Source organism: Salvelinus alpinus, chromosome 15 (genome assembly GCF_045679555.1).
Source record: "Salvelinus alpinus chromosome 15, SLU_Salpinus.1, whole genome shotgun sequence".
In the NCBI taxonomy this organism is placed as follows: Eukaryota; Metazoa; Chordata; class Actinopteri; order Salmoniformes; family Salmonidae; genus Salvelinus; species Salvelinus alpinus.
The window spans coordinates 4,055,783-4,082,065 of record NC_092100.1 but is presented as its reverse complement, the minus strand read 5'-3'; the positions used below and the strand labels follow the sequence as shown (position 1 = coordinate 4,082,065).

Here is a 26,283-nt window from a genome sequence, read left to right as displayed (position 1 = left end):
AGATTGATATGGAGGAAGCAGGCTGGGTAGTTAGTCTGGAGATTGATGGGGAGGAAGCAGGCTGGGTAGTTAGTCTGGAGATTGATATGGAGGAAGCAGGCTGGGTAGTTAGTATGGAGATTGGTATGGAGGAAGCAGGCTGGGTAATTAGTATGTATATTGGTATGGAGGAAGCAGGCTGGGTAGTTAGCCTGTATATTGGTATGGAGGAAGCAGGCTGGGTAGTTAGCCTGGAGATTGGTATGGAGGAAGCAGGCTGGGTAGTTAGCCTGGAGATTGATATGGAGGAAGCAGGCTGGGTAGTTAGTATGGAGATTGATATGGAGGAAGCAGGCTGGGTAGTTAGCCTGGAGATTGATATGGAGGAAGCAGGCTGGGTAGTTAGTCTGGAGATTGATGGGGAGGAAGCAGGCTGGGTAGTTAGTCTGGAGATTGATATGGAGGAAGCAGGCTGGGTAGTTAGCCTGGAGATTGGTATGGAGGAAGCAGGCTGGGTAGTTAGTATGGAGATTGATATGGAGGAAGCAGGCTGGGTAGTTAGCCTGGAGATTGGTTTGGAGCAAGCAGGCTGGGTAGTTAGCCTGTATATTGGTATGGAGGAAGCAGGCTGGGTAGTTAGCCTGGAGATTGGTATGGAGGAAGCAGGCTGGGTAGTTAGCCTGGAGATTGATATGGAGGAAGCATGCTGGGTAGTTAGCCTGGAGATTGATATGGAGGAAGCAGGCTGGGTAGTTAGCCTGGAGATTGGTATGGAGGAAGCAGGCTGGGTAGATAGCCTGGAGATTGATATGGAGGAAGCAGGCTGGGTAGTTAGCCTGGAGATTGATATGGAGGAAGCAGGCTGGGTAGTTAGTTTGGAGATTGATATGGAGGAAGCAGGCTGGGTAGTTAGCCTGGAGATTGATATGGAGGAAGCAGGCTGGGTAGTTAGTCTGGAGATTGATATGGAGGAAGCAGGCTGGGTAGTTAGCCTGGAGATTGGTATGGAGGAAGCAGGCTGGGTAGTTAGCCTGGAGATTGATATGGAGGAAGCAGGCTGGGTAGTTAGCCTGGAGATTGATATGGAGGAAGCAGGCTGGGTAGTTAGCCTGGAGATTGATATGGAGGAAGCAGGCTGGGTAGTTAGTATGGAGATTGGTATGGAGGAAGCAGGCTGGGTAGTTAGTATGGAGATTGATATGGAGGAAGCAGGCTGGGTAGTTAGCCTGGAGATTGGTATGGAGGAAGCAGGCTGGGTAGTTAGCCTGTATATTGGTATGGAGGAAGCAGGCTGGGTAGTTAGCCTGGAGATTGGTATGGAGGAAGCAGGCTGGGTAGTTAGCCTGGAGATTGATATGGAGGAAGCAGGCTGGGTAGTTAGCCTGGAGATTGGTATGGAGGAAGCAGGCTGGGTAGTTAGCCTGGAGATTGATATGGAGGAAGCAGGCTGGGTAGTTAGCCTGGAGATTGATATGGAGGAAGCAGGCTGGGTAGTTAGCCTGGAGATTGGTATGGAGGAAGCAGGCTGGGTAGTTAGTATGGAGATTGATGTGGATGAAGCAGGCTGGGTAGTTACTTTACTGTGAGCCATAATATCAGGAAATACCTCAGGAGTCCAGATGCTGCTAGCATCAGCCCAGGCATTTAACAGGGCTTCACCACAGTACTGATAAATGACTGAAGTATATGGAACTGTTTTCAGGTGTAAATCAGAATTGAAAATGTAATATTTTATTTTTGACTTGAGTCTGGCTTTAACCTCAAAAGGTGATAAGATAAGAATAACTTATTTTTTCTTCTGCGTGGGAACTTCATTTGTGATGCAGGAGATATGCATAGACAGTGATGTTATGATAGATATTGTATTTTGTAACTGCCTATATATAGTGTGTGATGAACAGAGTTACAGCAGTCACACGCAGTGTTCTGCAGAGGATTAAAGGAAACGGGTATTTGATTTAAAACTCATTCTATTTTACAGAACTCCGGAACTCTTCCATCTTACAACTCTGGAACTCTGACCAGTCCCAACGCTCCGGTGACAGGGTACAAGCGTATGGTCATCCCCACCCAGCCTCCTCTGACGGCCACCAAGAAGTCCTCTCCCAAAGCCGGGGCCCCAGGCGGAACACTGCCCCGGCCCCAAGCGGAGAACTCCTCCTCAGCCTCCGTACTGGCCAGGCCCCAGTTCCAGATGGCCCCCCAGCCGGTACCAGCCTCCTACGCCACAGCCTCCACCCCCAGCCAGCCCACCTTCAACGTACAGGTGTCAATCAATCATTTTAATGAATCAATCGATCTATCTGTCTTTATTGTCCCAATTTATTGTCTCATTGCTTTAAGATCAATAACAAACAGATCATTTAGAGTCATTGCTATCAAATCCATTTTATCCTTGGGCACTGCACTGCAGCTGTGTTTCTCACAGGGCCCTTTAAGCTCAGCTGTGTTTCTCACAGGGCCCTTTAACCTCAGCTGTGTTTTTCACAGGGCCCTTTAAGCTCAGCTGTGTTTCTCACAGGGCCCTTTAAGCTCAGCTGTGTTTCTCACAGGGCCCTTTAAGCTCAGCTGTGTGTCTCACAGGGCCCTTTAAGCTCAGCTGAGTGTCTCACAGAGCCCTTTAAGCTCAGCTGTGTTTCTCACAGGGCCCTTTAAGCTCAGCTGTGTTTCTCACAGGGCCCTTTAAGCTCAGCTGAGTGTCTCACAGAGCCCTTTAAGCTCAGCGGAGTCTCTCACAGAGGTTGGGAAAAAGTTGGGGAAAATGGCAAAACTCTTGAGTAATCTTCTTCTTTTCCCCCAGGTGAGGTCTGCCCAGCCCGGGCCCCAGCACCAGTCCCCTGGACCCCCCCAGCAGTTTGCCCAGCAGCCCAACAGGAGCCCGGTCCAGTACATGGCTGCCCAGCCCAGGGGCCCTGATTTCGCCTATGGGCCTCCCCAGCCAGGCTTCGCCCCTCAAGGTGACTACCCTACACATTCAATTATTGAATTCATGAAGTGGAGAATTTAGATTGAATCCAATTCTTTATTTTAACAATCTTAAAGTTATGGAATTGGAATTAGACTGTTTGATTTTGAATTGAATTGGAATTGTAAAAAAACGAAATGTTTGTAGATTTTCCAGTTAATGGATTTGTTTTTAATCATTTAATCTAGTTCTATATGTCCAGTATAACTAGGCTGTCTGAACAGTAGCATGACCCAGGGGTTTTCAAACTGGGGGCCGTGGTCCCGCAGGGGGTCCGCAGATGTTTGGCAGTTAGTTATTTTAGAAAACTATTTGGGGGAATATCGCGAGCTGCAACAGAATATCATTTTGTGGATACCATTTTTATTTCTCTGCATCCAGTATTTTTAACCTTTATTTAACTAGGCAAGTCAGTTAAGAACAAATTCTTATTTTCAATGATGGTCTAGGAACAGTGGGTTAACTGCCTTGTTCAGAGGCAGAACGACAGATTTTTACCTTGTCAGCTCGGGGATTCGATCTTGCAACCTTTCGTTTACTAGTCAAAGAACATCAAAAATAAAACATTTAAATTTAAAAAATTATTTTAAAAAATTATTAAAAAATAAAAAAAATATGAAAAAAATAAATTTTAATACAAATAAAAATATCAAAATATTAATAATTAGGGGGACATTTCAAATGTCATATTATGTCTATATACGGGGATGTAACAATGTGCAAATAGTAAAAGTACAAAAGGGAAAATAAATAAACATAAATATATGATGGCACACTGTGGTATTTCAAGATTTAAACACTGACCTGGAATTTGTATTCCAAGAATTAACAGGGAGATGGAATTGATTTAACCCCGACATTAGCACACTCCGGTTGCAATTCTAACATGTACCTTGGCATGTGCAATGACTTGATAACCCGTTGAAATGCAGTTAGGAACTATTAACACAAAACAAAAGCAAAGACTGTAGAAACCATTTTTATCGTGTAATTATTGTATTTTTTTTTCAATACGTTTTGTATCATGTACAAGTCATTATTGTAAAAGAGAATATGTTCTCAATGACTTACCTGGTTAAAAAAAGGCACAATGAATAAATGTACATTTGTGGCAGGGTACCCAGAGCACGCCTACCCGGGAGCAGGAGGGTACGGGGGAGAACCAGGAAACACCTGGAGTCCCCAGCCGAGCTATGCTGCTGCTCCTAGCCAGCAGGGCTACCCACAACCTGTCCCTAAGAAGACCTACATCACGGACCCTCCTGCCAGCCTGGCTCCTCCTGCACACCTCGCCCCACAGAAGGTAAGGACTGACCCAACACAACTACACACTGACCCAACACAACTACACACTGACCCTACACAACTACACACTGACCCAACACAACTACACACTGACCCTACACAACTACACACTGACCCAACACAACTACACACTGACCCTACACAACTACACACTGACCCAACACAACTACACACTGACCCTACACAACTACACACTGACCCAACACAACTACACACTGACCCAACACAACTACACACTGACCCAACACAACTACACACTGACCCTACACAACTACACACTGACCCAACACAACTACACACTGACCCAACACAACTACACACTGACCCTACACAACTACACACTGACCCAACACAACTACACACTGACCCTACACAACTACACACTGACCCTACACAACTACACACTGACCCTACACAACTACACATTGACCCTACACAACTACACACTGACCCAACACAACTACACACTGACACAACCCAACTACACACTGACCCAACACAACTACACACTGACCCAACACAACTACACACTGACCCAACACAACTACACACTGACCCAACACAACTACACACTGACCCAACACAACTACACACTGACCCAACACAACTACACACTGACCCTACACAACTACACACTGACCCAACACAACTACACACTGACCCAACACAACTACACACTGACCCTACACAACTACACACATACACAACTACACACTGACACAACACAACTACACACATACACAACTACACACTGACACAACACAACTACACACTGACACAACTACACACTGACCCAGCACAACTACACACTGACCCAGCACAACTACACACTGACTCAACTACACACTGACCCAGCACAACTACACACGGACACAACACAACACACCTAGCTTGTAGAATGTTACCAGGGCTTGTAGAATGTTACCAGGGCTTGTAGAATGTCACCAGGGCTTGTAGAATGTCACCAGGGCTTGTAGAATGTTACCAGGGCTTGTAGAATGTCACCAGGGCTTGTAGAATGTCACCAGGGCTTGTAGAATGTCACCAGGGCTTGTAGAATGCCACCAGGGGTTGTAGAATGTCACCAGGGCTTGTAGAATGTCACCAGGGCTTGTAGAATGTTACCAGGGCTTGTAGAATGTCACCAGGGCTTGTAGAATGTCACCAGGGCTTGTAGAATGTTACCAGGGCTTGTAGAATGTCACCAGGGCTTGTAGAATGTCACCAGGGCTTGTAGAATGTCACCAGGGCTTGTAGAATGTCACCAGGGCTTGTAGAATGTCACCAGGGCTTGTAGAATGTCACCAGGTCTTGTAGAATGTCACCAGGGCTTGTAGAATGTCACCAGGGCTTGTAGAATGTCACCAGGGCTTGTGGAATGTCACCAGGGCTTGTAGAAATGGTTGTATTCTAGCTTGGCTAGTGTCCAAAATCCAAAGTTCCACAATGTCTTGCTCTACCAACACATCATTACTCATAAATGAAGGAATGCTATTTATATATGTTTATATTTACAGTATATACTGCATCTACTTTCACTACTGGGGTCTCTAAACAATTCATCAACTGACGAACAGGAGGTATACTGGTTTAACTAGTTAACAGGAGTTATACTGGTTTAACTAGTTAACAGGAGTTATACTGGTTTAACAGGAGTTATAATAGTTTAACTGGTTAACAGGAGTTATAATAGTTTAACTAGTTAACAGGAGTTATAATGGTTTAACTAGTTAACAGGAGTTATACTGGTTTAACAGGAGTTATAATGGTTTAACTAGTTAACAGGAGATATAATGGTTTAACTAGTTAACAGGAGTTATAATGGTTTAACTAGTTAACAGGAGTTATAATGGTTTAACTAGTTAACAGGAGTTATAATGGTTTAACTAGTTAACAGGAGTTGTTGTCACCTCTCAGTTGTAATTGTTTAATTACCAACAACATGTAAATATTTGTAGTGGTACATGTTAATGTGCCATCATCTTTACCAAACCGACTGGCTGGGGCTTCCCTCTTTGGTCTGTTTGGTGAAATACTGGGGTGTCCCTCCTTTGTCTGTTTGGTGAAATACTGGGGTGTCCCTCCTTTGTCTGTTTGGTGAAATACTGGGGTGTCCCTCCTTTGTCTGTATGGTGAAATACTGGGGTGTCCCTCCTTTGTCTGTATGGTGAAATACTGGGGTGTCCCTCCTTTGTCTGTATGGTGAAATACTGGGGTGTCCCTCCTTTGTCTGTATGGTGAAATAATGGTGAAATACTGGGGTGTCCCTCCTTGGTCTGTATGGTGAAATACTGGGGTGTCCCTCCTTGGTCTGTATGGTGAAATACTGGGGTGTCCCTCCTTTGTCTGTTTGGTGAAATACTGGGGTGTCCCTCCTTTGTCTGTTTGGTGAAATACTGGGGTGTCCCTCCTTTGTCTGTTTGGTGAAATACTGGGGTGTCCCTCCTTTGTCTGTATGGTGAAATACTGGGGTGTCCCTCCTTTGTCTGTTTGGTGAAATACTGGGGTGTCCCTCCTTTGTCTGTTTGGTGAAATACTGGGGTGTCCCTCCTTTGTCTGTATGGTGAAATACTGGGGTGTCCCTCCTTTGTCTGTATGGTGAAATACTGGGGTGTCCCTCCTTTGTCTGTTTGGTGAAATACTGGGGTGTCCCTCCTTTGTCTGTATGGTGAAATACTGGGGTGTCCCTCCTTTGTCTGTATGGTGAAATACTGGGGTGTCCCTCCTTTGTCTGTATGGTGAAATACTGGGGTGTCCCTCCTTTGTCTGTATGGTGAAATAATGGTGAAATACATTGAAACTGTGGGGGTATCATTTAGATCATTAGAAGAGGGCTGACACTGGGTCTCTCTTCCGCCAATGTATATCCATGATCAATTTCTCTCAATCGCAGTATCGACGGTTCAATTCAAAATAGGGCTGACAAACATAAAACATATCTAATCGACTTAATTACAGGATATGCTGTGATTATTCAAGATTCATTGGGAACTCATTTTAATTAGATTGTAATTAGATGTTGTATGTAAAAAGCATTAGAATAATATTGACGTCTTGATTTTGTCCAAAGTAATGGTTAGAAAAACCGGGTCAATTAATAAAGCACACTTTCTTTAAAATGTCATCTTGTCAACGTCAACTTGCTTTGACATCATATTGTTGTTTTAAACTGTGTAGGTTTGTTGGATGTTTTCAGGGTATTTTGAAAGATATCAGACAATGCGATGAATCACTTTTTTTTTTAAACGAGTCCACTAAAATTACAAAAAGTAACCTTGAGGTAACTGTTTAACTCAGACAGCCCTAATTCAAAAGCATCTCTTTGTAGAAAAGCAAACACAATCACACATTTTCAAATACATTTAAAATTGTGTTTAGGCTGTGTATTAAATGTAAGAAAAACCAATAACAATAACAGAAGCTAAAAATAGCTAGATAGAATGAAATGGAAGGCTAGCTATCACCTATCACTAAGCTAGCTAGTGGTTAGCGACTACGGTAGCATGCAACCATTAGATAAAAAAACGTCATAAAAAATCACCTTCTAAAATACACATCATTAGCGTTGTTCATATGTCCACATCATCCAAAATGCCATGCAGTTCTCTTTGGCTGGCTACTTAGCTTCGGCTACAGTAAATGGGAAAACCTCACTGGTTTTTCACTCGGTCAAGACAATTAAAGGAAACATCAAAATGACCAGCAAATTCAACAGAGTTTATTAAACATGTTATCTCTAGATTTTAAAAAACGCAACCATGCGTACGAACCAGAAAACAGGTAAAAAAAAAAGTAAGGAGACACGGAGAGCTAGCTTCTCTGTTATTTTCACAGAAATACGTACGAAGAAGAAGAAAGTCGTGCACCTGCCGCAACAACACTCTGAATGCCTCCCCCTAGTGGTAGGACTAGTGGTAGGACTAGTGGTAGGACTAGTGGTAGGACTAGTGGTAGGACTAAGTGTACATGTATATCAATGGAACACCGTGGAGGACTATATTAATGGAGTGGAGGACTATAGTATTAATGGAGCGGAGGACTACTATAGTATTAATGGAGTGGAGGACTATAGTATTAATGTAGTGGAGGACTATAGTATTATTGGAGCGGAGGACTATAGTATTATTGGAGCGGAGGACTATAGTATTAATGGAGCGGAGGACTATAGTATTAATGGAGCGTAGGACTATAGTATTAATGGAGCGGAGGACTATAGTATTAATGGAGTGGAGGACTATAGTATTAATGGAGTGGAGGACTATAATATTAATGGAGCATAGGACTATAGTATTAATGGAGCGGAGGACTATCGTATTAATGGAGTGGAGGACTATAGTAGTAATGGAGTGGAGGACTATAGTATTAATGGAGCGGAGGACTATAGTATTAATGGAGCGGAGGACTATAGTATTAATGTAGTGGAGGACTATAGTATTAATGGAGTTGAGGACTATAGTATTAATGGAGCGGAGGACTATAGTATTAATGTAGTGGAGGACTATAGTATTAATGGAGCGGAGGACTATAGTATTAATGGAGTGGAGGACTATAGTATTAATGGAGTGGAGGACTATAGTATTAATGGAGTGGAGGACTATAGTATTAATGGAGTGGAGGACTATTGACTATCTGGGGCGTCAGCATTTGTGGGTTCGATTACAGGCTCAAAATGCATCCCGGAGTCGCCTCTTCACTGTTGACGTTGAGACTGGTGTTTTGGGGGTACTATTTAATGAAGCTGCCAGTTGAGGACTTGTGAGGCGTCTGTTTCTCAAACTAGACACTCTAATGTACTTGTGACCCCAAACATTTGAACGGTAGTGTATAGTTTCATGTATTTTTCGGTCAACATGTGAAAACAGCCATTTCATGTGTTAAAAATATGATTTACACATGTGAAACTGCAATTCCACAAGTGCTTTGGAGGGGAGATGTGTGTGTGCTTGAGATGGCAATGCAACAGGAGCATCTTTACCATCCTTCACTGAATAAACAGTTGTTTTAACCTTTATGAATTATGAACAGGTCTGTTCTGCTGGGGGTTTTCACCATCGGATTTGATCTGGCTCAGTACAGTCAGCCTGTCTCTCTTGATATTCACCTGCTCATCTTCGCTGTCTAAACTCTTTGGCTTTAATTTGACTTAAGATTATGATACCTATTGGATTACGGTACTAATTGTTCAAAGAGGTGGAACTAAAGATCTAAACAGAAATATGAACACGATAATGTAAAGTGTAGATCTTATGTTTTCATGAGCTGAAATAAAAGATACCAGAATTGTTTCATACGCACAAAATGCTTATTTCTCCAAAAATGTTGTGCACAATTTTTTTTACATCCCCCGTTAGTGAGCATTTCTCCTTTGCCAAGATAATCCATCCACTTGGCAGGTGTGGCGTATCAAGAAGCCGATTAAATAGCATGATCATTACGCAGGTGCACCTTGTGCTGGGGACAATAAAAGGCCACTCTATAATGTGCAGTTTTGTCACACAACACAAGGTCACAGATGTCTCAAGTTTTGAGGGAGCGTACAATTGGTAATCTGACTGCAGGAGTGTCCACCAGAGCTGTTGCCAGCTAATTTAATGTTCATTTCTCTACCATAAGCCGAGGCGGCTTAGAGAATTTTCCTGTACTTCCAACCGGCCTCACAACCGCAGACCACGTGAAACTACGCCAGCCCAGGCTTCTTCACATGTGGGATCATCTGAGATCAGCCACCCAGACAGCTGATCAAACTGTGGGTTTGCACAACCGAATAATTTCTAAACAAACTGTCAGAAACCGTCTGAGGGAAGCTCATCTCCAGGCTCGTCTTCCTCACCAGGGTCTTCACCTGACTGCAGTTCAGCGTCGTAACCGACTTCAGTTGGTAAATTCTCACCTTCGATGGCCACTGGCACGCTGGAGAAGTGTGCTCTTCACGGATTAATCCTGTTTTCAACTGTACTGGGCAGATGGCAGACCGCATGTATGGCGTCGTGTAGGCGAGTGGTTTGCTGACATCAACGTTGTGAACAGAGTGCCCCATGGTGGCGGTGGGGTTATGGTATGGGCAGGAATAAGCTACGGACAGAGAACACAATTGCATTTTATCGAAGGCGATTTGAATGCAGAGGTACCGCACCTACTCCTCATCTCCTCTCCTATCCTCCTCTCCTCATCTCCTCTCCTATCCTCCTCTCCTCTCCTCATCTCCTCTCCTCTCATATCCCCCTCTCCTCTCCTCTCCTCTCCTCTCCTCATCTTCTCTCCTCTCTTATCCCCCTTTCCTCATCTCCTCTCCTCTCCTCTCCTCTCCTCTCCTCTCCTCATCTTCTCTCCTCTCTTATCCCCCTTTCCTCATCTCCTCTCCTCATCTCCTCTCCTCTCATATCCCCCTCTCCTCTCATATCCTCCTCTCCTCTCCTCTCCTCTCCTCTCCTCTCCTCTCCTCTCCTCTCCTCTCCTCTCCTCTCATTTTACATTACATTTAAGTCATTTAGCAGACGCTCTTATCCAGAGCGACTTACAAATTGGTGCATTCACCTAATGACATCCAGTGGAACAGCCACTTTACAATAGTGCATCTAAATCTTTTAAGGGGGGGGGGGGGGGGGGGCAGAAGGATTGCTTTATCCTAGGTATTCCTTGAAGAGGTGGGGTTTCAGGTGTCTCCGGAAGGTGGTGATTGACTCCGCTGTCCTGGCGTCGTGAGGGAGTTTGTTCCACCATTGGGGTGCCAGAGCAGCGAACAGTTTTGACTGGGCTGAGCGGGAACTGTACTTCCTCAGTGGTAGGGAGGCGAGCAGGCCAGAGGTGGATGAACGCAGAGCCCTTGTTTGGGTGTAGGGCCTGATCAGAGCCTGAAGGTACTGAGGTGCCGTTCCCCTCACAGCTCCGTAGGCAAGCACCATGGTCTTGTAGCGGATGCGAGCTTCAACTGGAAGCCAGTGGAGAGAGCGGAGGAGCGGGGTGACGTGAGAGAACTTGGGAAGGTTGAACACCAGACGGGCTGCGGCGTTCTGGATGAGTTGTAGGGGTTTGATGGCACAGGCAGGGAGCCCAGCCAACAGCGAGTTGCAGTAATCCAGACGGGAGATGACAAGTGCCTGGATTAGGACCTGCGCCGCTTCCTGTGTGAGGCAGGGTCGTACTCTGCGGATGTTGTAGAGCATGAACCTACAGGAACGGGCCACCGCCTTGATGTTAGTTGAGAACGACAGGGTGTTGTCCAGGATCACGCCAAGGTTCTTAGCGCTCTGGGAGGAGGACACAATGGAGTTGTCAACCGTGATGGCGAGATCATGGAACGGGCAGTCCTTCCCCGGGAGGAAGAGCAGCTCCGTCTTGCCGAGGTTCAGCTTGAGGTGGTGATCCGTCATCCACACTGATATGTCTGCCAGACATGCAGAGATGCGATTCGCCACCTGGTCATCAGAAGGGGGAAAGGAGAAGATTAATTGTGTGTCGTCTGCATAGCAGTGATAGGAGAGACCATGTGAGGTTATGACAGAGCCAAGTGACTTGGTGTATAGCGAGAATAGGAGAGGGCCTAGAACAGAGCCCTGGGGGACACCAGTGGTGAGAGCGCGTGGTGAGGAGACAGATTCTCGCCACGCCACCTGGTAGGAGCGACCTGTCAGGTAGGACGCAATCCAAGCGTGGGCCGCGCCGGAGATGCCCAACTCGGAGAGGGTGGAGAGGAGGATCTGATGGTTCACAGTATCGAAGGCAGCCGATAGGTCTAGAAGGATGAGAGCAGAGGAGAGAGAGTTAGCTTTAGCAGTGCGGAGCGCCTCCGTGATACAGAGAAGAGCAGTCTCAGTTGAGTGACTAGTCTTGAAACCTGACTGATTTGGATCAAGAAGGTCATTCTGAGAGAGATAGCAGGAGAGCTGGCCAAGGACGGCACGTTCAAGAGTTTTGGAGAGAAAAGAAAGAAGGGATACTGGTCTGTAGTTGTTGACATCGGAGGGATCGAGTGTAGGTTTTTTCAGAAGGGGTGCAACTCTCGCTCTCTTGAAGACGGAAGGGACGTAGCCAGCGGTCAAGGATGAGTTGATGAGCGAGGTGAGGTAAGGGAGAAGGTCTCCGGAAATGGTCTGGAGAAGAGAGGAGGGGATAGGGTCAAGCGGGCAGGTTGTTGGGCGGCCGGCCGTCACAAGACGCGAGATTTCATCTGGAGAGAGAGGGGAGAAAGAGGTCAAAGCACAGGGTAGGGCAGTGTGAGCAGAACCAGCGGTGTCGTTTGACTTAGCAAACGAGGATCGGATGTCGTCGACCTTCTTTTCAAAATGGTTGACGAAGTCGTCTGCAGAGAGGGAGGAGGGGGGGGGAGGGGGAGGAGGATTCAGGAGGGAGGAGAAGGTGGCAAAGAGCTTCCTAGGGTTAGAGGCAGATGCTTGGAATTTAGAGTGGTAGAAAGTGGCTTTAGCAGCAGAGACAGAAGAGGAAAATGTAGAGAGGAGGGAGTGAAAGGATGCCAGGTCCGCAGGGAGGCGAGTTTTCCTCCATTTCCGCTCGGCTGCCCGGAGCCCTGTTCTGTGAGCTCGCAATGAGTCGTCGAGCCACGGAGCGGGAGGGGAGGACCGAGCCGGCCTGGAGGATAGGGGACATAGAGAGTCAAAGGATGCAGAAAGGGAGGAGAGGAGGGTTGAGGAGGCAGAATCAGGAGATAGGTTGGAGAAGGTTTGGGCAGAGGGAAGAGATGATAGGATGGAAGAGGAGAGAGTAGCGGGGGAGAGAGAGCGAAGGTTGGGACGGCGCGATACCATCCGAGTAGGGGCAGTGTGGGAAGTGTTGGATGAGAGCGAGAGGGAAAAGGATACAAGGTAGTGGTCGGAGACTTGGAGGGGAGTTGCAATGAGGTTAGTGGAAGAACAGCATCTAGTAAAGATGAGGTCAAGCGTATTGCCTGCCTTGTGAGTAGGGGGGGAAGGTGAGAGGGTGAGGTCAAAAGAGGAGAGGAGTGGAAAGAAGGAGGCAGAGAGGAATGAGTCAAAGGTAGACATGGGGAGGTTAAAGTCACCCAGAACTGTGAGAGGTGAGCCGTCCTCAGGAAAGGAGCTTATCAAGGCATCAAGCTCATTGATGAACTCTCCAAGGGAACCTGGAGGGCGATAAATGATAAGGATGTTAAGCTTGAAAGGGTTGGTAACTGTGACAGCATGGAATTCAAAGGAGGCGATAGACAGATGGGTAAGGGGAGAAAGAGAGAATGACCACTTGGGAGAGATGAGGATCCCGGTGCCACCACCCCGCTGACCAGAAGCTCTCGGGGTGTGCGAGAACACGTGGGCAGACGAAGAGAGAGCAGTAGGAGTAGCAGTGTTATCTGTGGTGAGCCATGTTTCCGTCAGTGCCAAGAAGTCGAGGGACTGGAGGGACGCATAGGCTGAGATGAGCTCTGCCTTGTTGGCCGCGGATCGGCAGTTCCAGAGGCTACCGGAGACCTGGAACTCCACGTGGGTCGTGCGGGCTGGGACCACCAGGTTAGGGTGGGCGCGGCCACGGGGTGTGAAGCGTTTGTATGGTCTGTGCAGAGAGGAGAGAACAGGGATAGACAGACACATAGTTGACAGGCTACAGAAGAGGCTACGCTAAAGCAAAGGAGATTAGAATGACAAGTGGGCTACACGACTCGAATGTTCAGAAAGTTAAGCTTACGTTGCAAAAAAAATAAAATAAAATAAAAGATCTAATTGACTAAAATGATATAGTACTGCTGGCTGGTGAAGTAGCCTGGCTAGCAGTGGCTGCGTTGTTGAAAGTGAAGCTGGCTAGGTGACCTCGACAATTTCTCTAAATTTCTCTAAACTACACAATTATCATGGATACAAGGACAGCAAAGACAACTAGCTAACACTACTCTCCTCTCCTCTCCTCTCCTCATCTTCTCTCCTCTCTTATCCCCCTTTCCTCATCTCCTCTCCTCTCCTATCCCCCTCTCCTCTCCTCTCCTCTCCTCTCCTCTCCTCTCCTCTCCTCTCCTCTCCTCATCTTCTCTCCTCTCTTATCCCCCTTTCCTCATCTCCTCTCCTCTCCTCTCATCTCCTCTCCTCTCCTATCCCCCTCTCCTCTCCTCTCCTCTCCTCTCCTCCTCTCCTCTCCTCTCCTCTCCTCTCCTCTCCTCTCCTCTCCTCTTCCTCTCTTCTCTCTGTACTGAAGGAACACTTCTTACCTCAAATATTTTATAAATAGTCATCTGTTTTAATCTTTCGAAGAATATCTGTCTTTCCACGATCTGCTTTGAGGATATGAAACATCGACTTACATTACAGAAATGCAATCCTCTGGTATTGATATAAACTGTGTATATCACAGATGTTATGCCAAGTGACAGTCAGGACTACTGTCTTCTAGTATTGATATAACATGTATATAAGTGAAGGTCAGGGCTTACTGTCTTCTAGTATTGATATAACATGTATATAAGTGAAGGTCAGGGCTTACTGTCTTCTAGTATTGATATAACATGTATATAAGTGAAGGTCAGGGCTTACTGTCTTCTAGTATTTTCTCTGTTAGGTTCTTGGGTTCTGTTCGTCTGCTGCTTTGAAGACTGTGGAAATCAATTCCACAGAAGAAAAATTGTTGTGAGATGATAATCAATTCAATTCAAAATACTTAATTTATCCCACAAGGGGCAATTATGCAGGCACCAGTACAGATACCTAAAAATATACTACACTGAGTAAACAAAGCATTAGGAACACCTGCTTGTTCCATGACATAGACTGACCAGGTGAATCCAGGTGAAAGATATGATCCCTTATTGATGTCACCTGTTAAATCCACTTCAGTCAGTGTAGATGAAGAGGAGTAGACATGTTAAAGAAGGATTTTTCATCCTTGAGACAATTGAGACATGGATTGTGTATGTGTGCCATTCAGAGGGTGAACGGGAAAGACAAAAGATTGAAGTGCCTTTGAACGGGGTCTGGTAGTAGGTGCCAGGCGCACCGGTTTGTGTGTGTCAAAAACTGCAACGCTGCTGGGTTTTTCCACACTCAACAGTTTCCTGTGTGTATCAAGAATGGTTAATCACCCAAAAGACATCCAGCCAACTTGACACAACTGTGGGAAGCATTGGGGTCAACATGGACCAGCATCCCTGTGGAACGCTTTCGACACCTTGTAGAGTCCATGTCCTGATGAATTGAGGCTGTTCTGAGGGCAAAAGGGGGGTCAATATTAGGAAGGTGTTTTTAATGTTTGGTATCCTCCGTGTACAAGAACATACAACACAATCACAACGACACGGCGCCAATAGATATTGAAAGCAGGGACGTGTTATGATCAAAGTGTAGTAAAATCATATTTCATCCACCATTTTATCCCTATAGGATTACAGTAGCCTGAGTGATTTGCTCCAGGTTGTTCTAGCAGACCACAGTCGAAGGATCAGGCTAGTGTCTTAAATGGAACCGTATACCCTTAGGTTCCATAGGGTGTTGGTCAAAAGTAGTGCACTATGTAGGGAATAGGGTTCCATAGGGCTCTGGTCAAAAGTAGTGCACTATGTAGGGAATAGGGTTCCATAGGGCTCTGGTCAAAAGTAGTGCACTATGTAGGGAATAGGGTTCCATAGGGCTCTGGTCAAAAGTAGTGCACTATGTAGGGAATAGGGTTCCATAGGGTGTTGGTCAAAAGTAGTGCACTATGTAGGGAATAGGGTGCCATTTGGGTATACAGCCTTAGCCTCACTCAGAATAGAGTTCTACCTCAGAGACAGCTATTGTAGTCTAAACACACACACTCACACACAGCCGTCGACAATCTCTGGAAAGTACTAGGCCTTTCCCTTAAGTATCCTATAATTCAAGGATTTTATGCTTCCACCAGAACAACCAGGGCCTAGCCTTTGGGAATTACTCATCAAGGACTGTATTTTACTAAATACAAATTAGATACCACATTCATTGCAGCAAGCATCTTCATGTATTAAAATAAAATAAACGAATTAATTTTTGTTCAAAACAATAGTCTACATATTTCTTGAGAAGGCTGCTGTGTTCTCCCAGTAAAGTACCGTTTAATAGATTTGTGAACATGCCTTTGATTTTAGATAAAAGCAAATTCCTGACTTCGTTAATATATTATATATTATTATTATTATTATTATTATTATTATTATATGATCTACTGTGTGTATTCATGTCTGTTTTATAGTATACAATACTAGACCGTGTATGTTTCATAGTATACAATACTATATCATGTCTGTTTTATAGTATACAATACTATAACGTGTCTGTTTTATAGTATACAATACTATAGCACGTCTGTTTTATAGCATACAATATAGTATTGTATACTATAAAACAGACATGATATAGTATATATAGTATATATAGTATATCATGTAAATGTACACATGTTTTATAGTATACAATACTGTATCATGTATGTTTTATAGTATACAATACTATATCATGTCTCTTTTATAGTATACAATACTATATCATGTCTATTTTATAGTATACAATACTATATCATGTCTGTTTTATGGTATACAATAGTATGTCATGTATGTTTTATAGTATACAATAATATATAATGTCTGTTTTATAGCATACAATACTATATCATGTCTGTTTTATAGTATACACTACTATATCATGTCTGTTTTATAATATACACTACTATATCATGTCTGTTTTATGGTATACAATAGTATATAATGTATGTTTTATAGTATACACTACTATATCATGTCTGTTTTATGGTATACAATAGTATATAATGTATGTTTTATAGTATACACTACTATATCATGTATGTTTTATAGTATACAATACTATATCATGTCTGTTTTATGGTATACAATAGTATATAATGTATGTTTTATAGTATACACTACTATATCATGTCTGTTTTATGGTATACAATAGTATATAATGTATGTTTTATAGTATACACTACTATATCATGATGTTTTATAGTATACACTACTATATCATATCAGCTATTTTCAGGTCTCTCCAGGTTCAAGTCCGGGCTCTGACTGGGCCACTCAAGGACATTCAGGAACTTGCCCCGAAGCCACTCCTGCGTTGTCTTGGCTGTGTGCTTAGGGTCGTTGTCCTGTTGGAAGGTGAACTTTTGCCCCAGTCTGAGGTCCTGAGCACTCTGGAGCAGATTTTCATCAAGGATCTCTCTGTACTTTGCTCTGTTCATCTTTCCCTCGATCCTGACTAGTCTCCCAGTCCTTGCCACCACCATGCTTCACCGTAGAGATGGTGCCAGGTTTTCTTCAGACGTGACTCTTGACATTCAGCGTCCTTTAGGTGCTTTTTGACGAACAACAAGCGAGCTGTCATGTCTCTTTTACTGAGGAATGGCTTCCGACTGGCCACTCTACCATAAAGGCCTGTTTGGTGGAGTGCTGCAGAGATGGTTGTCCTTCTGGAAGGTTCTGCCATCTCCACAGAGGAACTATGGAGCTCTGTCAGAGTGACCATTGGGTTCTTGGTCACCTCCCTGACCAAGGCCCTTCTCCCCCGATTGCTCAGTTTGGCCGGGCAGCCAGCTCTAGGAAGTCTTCGTGGTTCCAAACTTCTATTTAAGAACGATGGAAGCCAGTGTGTTCTTGGGGATATTTTGGTACCCTTCCCCAGATCTGTGCCTCGACACAATCCTGTCTCGGAGCTCAATGAACAATTCCTTCGACCTCATGGCTTGGGTTTTGCTCTGACATGCACTGTGAACTGCGGGACCTTATATAGACAGGTGTGTGCCTTTCCAAATCATGTCCAATCAATTGAATTTACTGCAGGTGGACTCATATCAAGTTGTAGAAACATCTCAAGGATGATCAATGGAAACAGGATGCACCGGAGCTAAATTTTGAGTCTCATAGCAAAGGGTCTAAATACTTATGTAAATAAGGTTTTTCTGTTTTTATATATTTGCAAACATTTCTAATAACCTGTTTTTCTTTGTCATTATGGGGTATTGTGATGTCATTATGGGGTATTGTGATGTCATTATGGGGTATTGTGATGTCATTATGGGGTATTGTGTATAACAATGTATTTCTTGTTTTTATGTGTTTTGGTTTAGTACTACGTTGATATTGATTGCTGCGTTGTTGGGTTTATAGCTTGCAATGAAGTAATTTCCCTGTACTTGTGCACGTGAGATTAAAACGTGAGTTTTGTAATGTAATGTTCTCAGACAAATTGGCTCTCATTAGGAGGGGCATTTTAACGGTAACACAAGCAGAGATTCAATTACACACTCTGGAGAGAGAGAGCTACAAGGTACAGAGAGTGCCTTGTCAATTTTCTATCTACCCTGGTCTCTGTATCAGTGTGTACTCTCTCTCTTTCTCTCTCTCTCTCCCTCTCTTTCTCTCTCTCTCTCCCTCTCTCTCTCTGTCTCTCTCCCTCTCTGTCTCTCTCTCTCTCTGTCTCTCTCTCTCTCCCCCTTTCCCTCTCTTTCTCTCTCTCTCTGTCTCTCTCCCTCTCCCCTTCTCCCTCTCTCTCTCTCTCTCCCCCTCTCCCTCTCTTTCTCTCTCTCTCTGTCTCTCTCCCCCTCTCCCTTTCTCTCTCTCTCTCTCTCTCTCTCTCTCTGTCTCTCTCTCAATTCAATTCAATTCAAGGGGCTTTATTGGCATGGGAAACATGTGTTAACATTGCCAAAGCAAGTGAGGTAGATATTATACAAAAGTGAAATAAACAATACAAATTAACAGTAAACATTACACATACAGAAGTTTCAAAACAATAAAGACATTACAAATGTTATATTATATATATACAGTGTTGTAACAATGTACAAATGGTTAAAGCACACAAGTTAAAATAAATAAGCATAAATATGGGTTGTATTTACAATGGTGTTTGTTCTTCACTGGTTGCCCTTTTCTTGTGGCAACAGGTCACAAATCTTGCTGCTGTGATGGCACACTGTGGAATTCCTCCCAGTAGATATGGGAGTTTATCAAAATTGGATTTGTTTTCAAATTCTTTGTGGATCTGTGTAATCTGTGGGAAATATGTCTCTCTAATATGGTCATACATTGGGCAGGAGGTTAGGAAGTGCAGCTCAGTTTCCACCTCATTTTGTGGGCAGTGAGCACATAGCCTGTCTTCTCTTGAGAGCCATGTCTGCCTACGGCGGCCTTTCTCAATAGCAAGGCTATGCTCACTGAGTCTGTACATAGTCAAAGCTTTCCTTAAGTTTGGGTCAGTCACAGTGGTCAGGTATTCTGCCACTGTGTACTCTCTGTTTAGGGCCAAATAGCATTCTAGTTTGCTCTGTTTTTTTGTTAATTCTTTCCAATGTGTCAAGTAATTATCTTTTTGTTTTCTCATGATTTGGTTGGGTCTAATTGTGCTGTTGTCCTGGGGCTCTGTGGGGTGTGTTTGTGTTTGTGAACAGAGCCCTAGGACCAGCTTGCTTAGGGGACTCTTCTCCAGGTTCATCTCTCTGTAGGTGATGGCTTTGTTATGGAAGGTTTGGGAATTGCTTCCTTTTAGGTGGTTGTAGAATTTAACGGCTCTTTTCTGGATTTTGATAATTAGTGGGTATCGGCCTAATTCTGCTCTGCATGCATTATTTCGTGTTCTACGTTGTACACGGAGGATATTTTTGCAGAATTCTGCATGCAGAGTCTCAATTTGGTGTTTGTCCCATTTTGTGAAATCTTGGTTGGTGAGCGGACCCCAGACCTCACAACCATAAAGGGCAATGGGCTCTATGACTGATTCAAGTATTTTTAGCCAGATCCTAATTGGTATGTTGAAATTTATGTTCCTTTTGATGGCATAGAATGCCCTTCTTGCCTTGTCTCTCAGATCGTTCACAGCTTTGTGGAAGTTACCTGTGGCGCTGATGTTTAGGCCGAGGTATGTATAGTTTTTTGTGTGCTCTAGGGCAACAGTGTCTAGATGGAATTTGTGGTCCTGGCGACTGGACCTTTTTTGGAACACCATTATTTTGGTCTTACTGAGATTTACTGTCAGGGCCCAGGTCTGACAGAATCTGTGCAGAGGATCTAGGTGCTGCTGTAGGCCCTCCTTGGTTGGTGACAGAAGCACCAGATCATCAGCAAACAGTAGACATTTGACTTCAGAGTCTAGTAGGGTGAGGCCGGGTGCTGCAGACTGTTCTAGTGCCCGCGCCAATTCGTTGATATATATGTTGAAGAGGGTGGGGCTTAAGCTGCATCCCTGTCTCACCCCACGACCCTGTGTGAAGAAATGTGTGTGTTTTTTGCCAATTTTAACCGCACACTTGTTGTTTGTGTACATGGATTTTATAATGTCGTATGTTTTACCCCCAACACCACTTTCCATCAATTTGTATAGCAGACCCTCATGCCAAATTGAGTCGAAGGCTTTTTTGAAGTCAACAAAGCATGAGAAGACTTTGCCTTTGTTTTGGTTTGTTTGGTTGTCAATTAGGGTGTGTAGGGTGAATACATGGTCTGTTGTACGGTAATTTGGTAAAAAGCCAATTTGACATTTGCTCAGTACATTGTTTTCATTGAGGAAATGTACGAGTCTGCTGTTAATGATAATGCAGAGTATTTTCCCAAGGTTACTGTTGACGCATATTCCACGGTAGTTATTGGGGTCAAATTTGTCTCCACTTTTGTGGATTGGGGTGATCAGTCCTTGGTTCCAAATATTGGGGAAGATGCCAGAGCTAAGGACGATGTTAAAGAGTTTTAGTATAGCCAATTGGAATTTGTTGTCTGTATATTTGATCATTTCATTAAGGATACCATCAACACCACAGGCCTTTTTGGGTTGGAGGGTTTTTATTTTGTCCTGTAACTCGTTCAAGGTAATTGGAGAATCCAGTGGGTTCTGGTAGTCTTTAATAGTTGATTCTAGGATTTGTATTTGATCATGTATATGTTTTTGCTCTTTATTCTTTGTTATAGAGCCAAAAAGATTGGAGAAGTGGTTTACCCATACATCTCCATTTTGGATAGATAATTCTTCGTGTTGTTGTTTGTTTAGTGTTTTCCAATTTTCCCAGAAGTGGTTAGAGTCTATGGATTCTTCAATTACATTGAGCTGATTTCTGACGTGCTGTTCCTTCTTTTTCCGTAGTGTATTTCTGTATTGTTTTAGTGATTCACCATAGTGAAGGCGTAGACTCAGGTTTTCCGGGTCTCTATGTTTTTGGTTGGACAGGTTTCTCAATTTATTTCTTAGATTTTTGCATTCTTCATCAAACCATTTGTCATTGTTGTTCATTTTCTTTGGTTTTCTATTTGAGATTTTTAGATTTGACAGGGAAGCTGAGAGGTCAAATATACTGTTAAGATTTTCTACTGCCAAGTTTACACCTTCACTATTGCAGTGGAACGTTTTACCCAGGAAGTTGTCTAAAAGGGATTGAATTTGCTGTTGTCTAATTGTGTTTTGGTAGGTTTCCAAACTGCATTCCTTCCATCTATAGCATTTCTTAATGTTACTCAGTTCCTTTGGCTTTGATGCCTCATGATTGAGTATTGCTCTGTTCAAGTAGACTGTGATTTTGCTGTGGTCTGATAGGGGTGTCAGTGGGCTGACTGTGAACGCTCTGAGAGACTCTGGGTTGAGGTCAGTGATAAAGTAGTCTACAGTGCTACTGCCAAGAGATGAGCTATAGGTGAACCTACCATAGGAGTCCCCTCGAAGCCTACCATTGACTATGTACATACCCAGCGTGCGACAGAGCTGCAGGAGTTGTGACCCGTTTTTGTTGGTTATGTTGTCATAGTTGTGCCTAGGGGGGCATATGGGGGAGGGAATGCTGTCACCTGCAGGCAGGTGTTTGTCCCCCTGTGTGCTGAGGGTGTCAGGTTCTTGTCCAGTTCTGGCATTTAGGTCGCCACAGACTAATACATGTCCCTGGGCCTGGAAATGATTGATTTCCTCCTTCAGGATGGAGAAGCTGTCTTCATTAAAGTATGGGGATTCTAGTGGGGGGATATAGGTAGCACACAGGAGGACATTTTTCTCTGTTAAGATAATTTCCTTTTGAATTTCTAGCCAAATGTAAAATGTTCCTGTTTTGATTAATTTAATGGAGTGAGTTAGGTCTGCTCTATACCAAATTAGCATTCCCCCTGAGTCCCTTCCCTGTTTCACACCTGGTAGTTTGGTGGATGGGACTACCAGCTCTCTGTAACCTAGAGGGCAACCAGTGGGTCCATCTCCTCTGTACCAGGTTTCTTGCAGGATGACAATGTCTGCATTACCGATTTCTTTGGTGAAGTCCGGGTTCCTGCTCTTTAGGCCAAAGGCAGATGACCTCAGGCCTTGGATATTCCAGGATGATATAGTGAAGGCTTTTTGTTCCATAAAGTGTCCAATGTTGTTGGTCGTGGTTTGGCCTCAGGCCAGTAAGTGTGAGCAGTCTCTCTCTCTCTCCCTCTCCCTTTCCACTTTATTCCCTACTTTTGACCAGAACAACACAGATGTAGACGTCATTACTAGTGGGGGAGATCTGTTCTGTTCTTCTCAGCTCAATTAAATTCAGACTTAATTTAACACTAGTCTCACAGGTTATAGTGCTAGTTGCGTATTCGTGTCTTGACGTGTGAATGATCTCAGTTCAGGGCCAATCAGGGGGGCTCTATTTCCAGACATCTGCTGGGCGGGGCTAATTCACACCTCGTCACCACAGAGACGTTGGCTGGTGTTCAGGTCTACCGTGCTTCTGATATCAACTTCTTACATCACTCGTATACTCACACCTTGTGACAGCCATCAGTTGGATTTGATGGCATGGCATCTCATTTTGTTGGTAGTGGGTGGCGTGATGCGATCTCTTCTCCCTGTTTGCTGAGATGGGTAGAGTACTAAAAAATCTAGAAAAAGCCGGGCCCCTTCGAGCCGACGATGAGTCTTTTGGACGTCAACATTCTAACAGTCTTTAAAAAAATATATACATTTCATATACGCTATCGCAAACATGAATCATTTGGTTGTGTTTATGAAGATCTTCGGTAACCTTATAGAATACGGTTGGTTTATTTCCTGCCAGAGCTGCTTCGGCCGCTGATAAGTTTTGCTTAAAAGCACCTAGAAGCACCTCAAGACTCTTGGAAGAATGTTCTATGGTGAGTCTAACTTTTTGGATAACACGGTTCAAATCAAATGTTATTGGTCACATACACATGTTTAACAGATGTTATTGGTCACATACACGTGTTCAGCAGATGTTATTGGTCACATACACGTGGTTATCAGATGTTATTGGTCACATACACGTGTTTAGTAGATGTTATTGCGGGTGTAGCGAAATGTCTTGTGTTTCTAGTTCCAACAAAGTGTAGTAACATCTAACAATTCACAACAATACACACAACCTAAAATAATGGAATTAATAAATATATAAATATTAGGATGAGCAATGTCAGAGTGGCATTGACTAAAATACAGTAGAATAGAATACAGTATATACATATGAAATTAGAAAAGCAGTATATAAACATTATTTCAACAATATTAAAGTGACTAGTGTTCCATTATTAAAGTAGCCAGTGATTTCAAGTATATTTATATGTATTCTGCAAACTTGATGATTGAGTTGGAGGCGTGCATGGCCACGCAGTCGTGGGTGAACAGGGAGTACAGGAGAGGGCTGAGAACACATCCTTGTGGGGCCCCAGTGTTGAGGATCAGGGGGGTGGAGATGTTGTTTCCTACCTCAATTCCTGGGGGCAGCCCGTCAGGAAGTCCAGGACCCAGTTGAACAGGGCGGGGTTGAGACCCAGGGTCTCGAGCTTGGTGATGAGCTTGGAGGGTACTATGGTGTTGAATGCTGAGCTGTAGTCAATGAACAGCATTCTTACATAGGTATTCCTCTTGTCCAGATGGGATAGGGCAGTGGGCAGTGTGATGACGATTATGTCGTCTGTGGACCTGTTGGGGCGGTAAGCAAACTGAAGTGGGTCTAGGGTGACAATTAGGGTGGAGGTGATATGATCCTTGACTAGTCTCTCAAAGCACTTCATGATGACAGAAGTGAGTGCTACGGGGTGATGGTCATCTAGTTCAGTTATCTTTGCTTTCTTGGGAACAGGAACAATGGTGGACATCTTGAAGCAATTGGAGACAGCAGACTGGGATAGGGAGAGATTGAATATGTCCGTAAACACACCAGCCTGCTGGTCTGCGCATGCTGGCGAAAAGCACTGCATTCCACAGCAAGAAGCTCATACCAACGGTCCAGCGTGGTGGTGGTCTGATGGTCTGGAGATGCTTTGCTGCCTCAGGACCTGGACGACTTGCTTCAATAGAAGGAACCGTGAATTCTGTTCTGTACCAGAGAGTTCTACAGGAGAATGTCAGGCCGTCCGTCTGTGAGCTGAAACTGAAGCACAGCTGGGTCACGCAGCAAGACAATGATCCAAAACACACGTTCAAGTTCACATTTTAAAGAGGCTAAACAGAAACGTTTTGGCCTAGTCAACGTCCAGACCTAATCCCAATGGAGATGTTGTGGCAGGACTTGAAACAAGCAGTTCGTGTCGCTGAGATTAAGCTGTTCTTCATGGAGTAGCGGGACTAAATTCCTCCGCAGAGACGTGAGAGACTGATCAACAACTACAGGACGTGTTTGGTTGGAGTCGTAGCAGCTAAATGTGGTACAACCAGTTATTGAGTGGTAAAGGGGGCAATTACAGGGGAATTGGATTTTGCATACGTTTGTTTATGAAATAAGTTTGTAATTGATGTGTTATTTGTTCGCTCAGGGTTCTCCTTATCTAATATTAAATCTGATAACATTCAGTATCAAAAATATGCAAAAAAGTCTAGAAAATCAGAAAGGGGGGGGGGAAATAGCACTGTAGCTAACATCATACCTTTATTCTAAACGCAACATCAATGCTTGTGATTGTTATGGAAAATCAGATTAAACGTAGTCAATGTAATTCATTCATTAAATTTGCTTACTCCGCTAAATGATAACAGCTCCGGGTCCTTCAGTGACACCTTTACAGTGTGTTATGATATTTGTCCTGACTCTGAGCACGATGAGGAGGATGGGGCCTTCGCTGCTTCAAATGAGAGAGAGACAGAGAGAGGGAGAGGGAGTAGCAACTCTGCATAACAGTGACCCCTGCTGGTGGCTAGGTGGAACAGCAGCATGTCTGTCTGCCCAACCATGTCTGTCTGTCTGCCTGCCTCTCTGTCTGTCCATATTTGTCAGCCTGTCTGTCTGTGTCAGTTTGTCTGTCTGCCCTATCATTTCTCTCTGTCTGTATGCCTGTTATCTGCCTGTCTTTGTCTGCCTGTCTCTTGTCTGTCTGTCTGCCTGTCTCTTGTCTGTCTGTCTGCCTGTCTGTCTGTCTGTCTGTCTGTCTGTCTGTCTGTCTGTCTGTCTGTCTGTCTGTCTGTCTCTTTGTCTGTCTGTCTGTCTGTCTGTCTGTCTGTCTGTCTGTCTGTCTGTCTGTCTGTCTGTCTGTCTGTCTGTCTGTCTGTCTGTCTGTCTGTCTGTCTGTCTGCAGGGCTCTGTGGTCAGCTCTCTCGCTGCTCACATTGGGCTCCTCTCCTCCGTCCGCGTCCCCGCCTCAACCTCTCTCCCTCCGCACGAAAACAACTCTTCTCCTCTTCCAATATCCCTCCTCTTCCTCTTCCTACTTTTTTGTCAACGGCTGATGTCGAAACGGCTTTATGAAATACTAGGGATGTGCATCTTTCCCTTTCATGACGATACGTAGGCTAAGTAGGTGTGTAGATGCCAGCTGAGCCATTAGGGAAACTGGGCATCTACCACCCCACTAGCAGTTAGGGGGAAATCACCCAATCCTTCATTTATAATTTCTGTAGTTTAAAAGTCTTAGAGCTATTATTAATGTATCGATATTTATCGTCAAAAAATTTGCTATGAAATAGTCGATGAATATATAGCGCGACTTTAGAGTCCACCTGCGTGTCATAATGGAATGTTCTCGACCTTTTGGGAGTTTTGACGGGTTGCCGTCCTTGTTATGAGGACCTCCCCCTCCCCCATTCACCCTCTGAGTGGCACACATACACAATCCATGTTTCAATTGTCTCAAGTCTTAAAAACCCTTCTTTAACCACGTC

At 44.2% G+C, this 26,283-nt stretch overlaps 1 protein-coding gene across 3 annotated transcripts in view; it reads left to right on the top strand.

The window, feature by feature from the left end:
• lpp (LIM domain containing preferred translocation partner in lipoma) overlaps positions 1–26,283 on the top strand; it is a 460,602-nt gene that overhangs the window by 243,501 nt on the left and 190,818 nt on the right. For all 3 annotated transcript variants that reach the window (XR_011667934.1, XM_071342291.1, XM_071342290.1), the window contains exons 5-7: positions 1,961–2,245; positions 2,780–2,936; positions 4,060–4,247. Coding sequence is in view for 2 of the 3 variants with exons in the window: in XM_071342291.1 (XP_071198392.1) it covers positions 1,961–2,245; positions 2,780–2,936; positions 4,060–4,247 (630 nt within the window). In the remaining variant the exon portion in view is untranslated. The remainder of the gene's footprint in view (positions 1–1,960; positions 2,246–2,779; positions 2,937–4,059; positions 4,248–26,283) is intronic.